At 38.3% G+C, this 3,558-nt stretch overlaps 1 protein-coding gene across 5 annotated transcripts in view; it reads right to left on the bottom strand.

The window, feature by feature from the left end:
- Positions 1-3,558, bottom strand: part of TXLNG (taxilin gamma) — a 59,727-nt gene that overhangs the window by 25,938 nt on the left and 30,231 nt on the right. For all 5 annotated transcript variants that reach the window (XM_037741677.1, XM_017537470.2, XM_017537471.2 and 2 more), the window contains one exon: positions 811-1,114. In XM_037741677.1, coding sequence (XP_037597605.1) covers positions 811-1,114 — 304 coding nt within the window. The remainder of the gene's footprint in view (positions 1-810; positions 1,115-3,558) is intronic.

Raw genomic sequence — 3,558 nt, 5'->3', positions numbered from 1 at the left:
AAAAAAAAAAAAAAACTTATGCTTTACTAAGTATATTCCATGTGTTAACTAAGGTTAACTAACTAAAGGATGACAAGATAGCTCTTCCCATGGGAAAAAGACCTTAACAATACTGTAAGGACTCTGGCAAAGAGGGGCTGAGATAGGAGGGGACAAATGGCATTTCAAAATAAAGGGTAATCTTTTATTTCTTAAGCTGGGTACCAGCTTAACAGGTACCATTTTAATTTTTTAAATATTCATTCTTATATGTAAGATATTGCATAAAAATATGTATCTTAAAATAACTCAGACATACAGACCGCTATGGGGGAAAAAGGCTGACTTCAAAAAGGAATGCTTTTCTACTCACATAAAATTTTATTAATGAAATCTTCTCTCATTTAACCCAAGCCCTTTAAGAGACGATTAAACATGATTACTGAATATGATAAGAAATAACTGTAGTGTGGCCAGGAATGGTGGCTCACACCTGAAATCTCAGCACTTTGGGAGGTCGAGGCAGGAGAGGACTGCTTGAGCTTAGGAGTTTGAGACCAGCCTGGGCAACACAGTGAGACCCTGCCTCTACAAAAAAATTTAAAAATTAGCGAATTCTTGATTATTTAGAAAATAAAAACTAAGCGTCCTCTCTGCTGTTTTCGCCTCCTGCACATAACTGCAGCAGACACATGGACTGACCTCACGAGAGACACCAGGTGTGTTGGCTAAGCATCTCTAAAGTGGCTGTGATCAAAATCATCTGGGCTGCAGAAAACATAAGAAAAATGATTAGCATGTGAATTGTCCAACCACTGAACAGATTATTACCTAAGGTTTTTTCTTTGTTCCTGTTGCACTCCGAATCTTGCTGACCATCAGGGGGATCTGTTCGAGCTTCTCCACCAGGGATTTCCTCTCTCGACTCTTCTTTGCAGTACGCTGGGCTCACCAAATTCCTGTTCTCTGTTATAAAGTCACTGCCTTCATCCTCTTCCAATGAATGCTTGTTACTTGTGCCGCCACAATTTGAGTCTTGATGTTGAAGAATATCATTTGATTGAGAGTTACACAACATATCTGCCTTTACCCCTAGCCCACAAATTCCAGCTTCTTCCATTGTGCCAATTTCAAACTAGAGGAAAGGAGAAGGAGAAAAAAGATGGAGAAGGTGTTAAATCAAACGTAAACAATGTTTACAACCAATGGCACATCATAGCCTGAGTATTTTCTTTCTTAGTGATTTGCAAAATTGATATAAATATGGTAGTTTCTAGGTTTCACTGAGAGGTGACCTAACTATAAAGTATAAGGAAATTAAAATGAATCACACAACTATGCAGTACCAAAGGAGGCAAGAAAGCCATTTAGTTTTAGGTCTAAACTAATTTCCATATGAAAATTCACCACTTAACATAATTTGCACCTTAACAGAAGCAAAACTGTCCCCACTTAATGAATATTAATTATTCTGATCTTATCCTCAAGGAGACAGTACAGCAGACATGGCTAGCTAGCTATCCATCAAAACCCCATGCTCCCTCAAGTTCCTGTGGACTTGGCACTACAGGACAAGTGCTCAGCCAGGGACTATACTCCCCAGCCCACTTACACCTAGGGGTGACTTCCACGTGAAGTTCCCACCAACTGAATGTAAGCAGAGGCCACAACTGTCCTTTCTGTAAGAAGACTTTTATTCGTAGAAGCACAAGTTATTTCTCCACCATTTCTCTCCCACTCTGGCAAAATGCAGACATCTCCAAGATCCTAAGGGACGGCAGAGCCAGAGGATAAATGCAGCCTGGACCTCCATATCCTATGTACATACAGGAAAGCCACCCTACTTACAAAGAAAACCTACACTGGACTATTAGGTGAACAAGAAATAAACTTCTCTCATGCTAAGTAAGCCATGGAAATTCTGAGACTGATATTTTAAGCAGCTATCCCTGCCCTAATACAGATTATACACATGGTAAAGATGCCTTTCTTCCAGTATGTTATTCTTATATCAGTAATTTTACCTTACTCTGTCTTCTATCACATTGTTAATCCTATTGGAGTTTTTTTCGCTTGTGAACACTACCTGGTCATGATGTGGCACAAATTTAAATTCTGTGCATTTACTCTCTGAATAAAAGAGGACCTCTTTCTTTTCTGAATAACACAGTTGTGAGAGGAGGTGTTTAGCAGGTGTACTCTTATCACAAATGGACAAAAGCTACTTTCAAAAATTCATGGGAGAGCAAATATTTGTGATTTTCAGTTACAATTGTTTTATGCAACTGAAGAACTCAAAATATCAAAGTAGAAGGGGATAGAGAGGTTAAGGAAAATAAAATCTTATCTTTTAAAATCTAATGTTGATAAATCCGGTACTGTGCTTTCAGAAGAACAAATTGGCAAGGCCACTTTGAAAAACTATTTGGCAATATGGATACCTTCTAACCCAGTCAACTCTACTCCTGGAATTTTGCCCAAGTGTGTACATATGTGTATCCAAAGGCCAAGAATAAAAAAGCACTATTCGTAATAGCTCCAAAATGGAATCAACTCAAATTTCTATCATTAACAGAATGGATAAACTGTTGATTCCATGCTACCCAGCAGTGAGAATGAAATACTGTTGGATGCAACCGTGCAGATGAGTTTCACAGACCTATGTTGTGAAAAAGATGCCAGAAGAGTATCCACTGTAGGAAATAATTTATGTATAAAGTCCAAAAACAAGCCAAGCTAATAAATGGTGCTAGAAATCAGGATAGAGGTCACTATTAGGGGTGCGGCCTCCTGGGGTGCTCATAGTATTTTATTTCTTGGTCTAGATGAGGTAACACATTCACTTTGTGAAAATTCATTAAGCCTAAACATTTATGATTTGTATACTTTTCTCAATTTATGTTTTACTTCAGTAAAGTTTATTTTTAAAGTTGCAACTTATTTTTAAAGTTGCAACTTATACGTTATTCAAGAAGTATGAGGAACCAAAACAAATATATTCCTCTAAGAAGAGACATGCTGCTTTTCATGACACTTTTAAAATAATGTGCATGTAAAACTTTGATTTCTTTAAAAAATTAACACATTAAAGGGAAATGGGTTATCTACTTCAGAGTTATAGTTTGATGCCACACTCTAAGCCTAATTCAGATAGAAAAAAACTTACAAATACTGAAACTCTTAAATTATTTGAAAAGGTATTTAAAATTCACATCCATATGTATCATATTCTATTGAGCAATGTTTCTCAAGTGTAACCCATAGATATTAAGTCTTCCAGAAATTCACAATGGTGGCCAGGCGCAGTGGCTCACACCTGTAATCCTAGCACTTTGGGATGCCGAGGCAAGCGAATCATGACGTCAGGAGTTTGAGACCAGCCTCCTGACCAACATGGTGCAACCCTGTCTCTACTAAAAATACAAAAATTAGCAGAATGAGGTGGCATGCACATGTAATCCCAGCTACTCAGGAGGCTGAGGCAGGACAATTACTTGAACCCAGGAGGCAGAGGTTGCAGTGAGCTGAGATCGCGCCACTGCACTCCAGCCTGGGTGACAGAGCAAGACTCAGTCTCAA

Source organism: Cebus imitator, unplaced genomic scaffold (assembly GCF_001604975.1).
Source record: "Cebus imitator isolate Cc_AM_T3 unplaced genomic scaffold, Cebus_imitator-1.0 Scaffold103, whole genome shotgun sequence".
In the NCBI taxonomy this organism is placed as follows: domain Eukaryota; kingdom Metazoa; phylum Chordata; class Mammalia; order Primates; family Cebidae; genus Cebus; species Cebus imitator.
The sequence above is the reverse complement of the archived record's forward strand: the minus strand, read 5'-3'. Positions and strand labels throughout refer to the sequence as shown.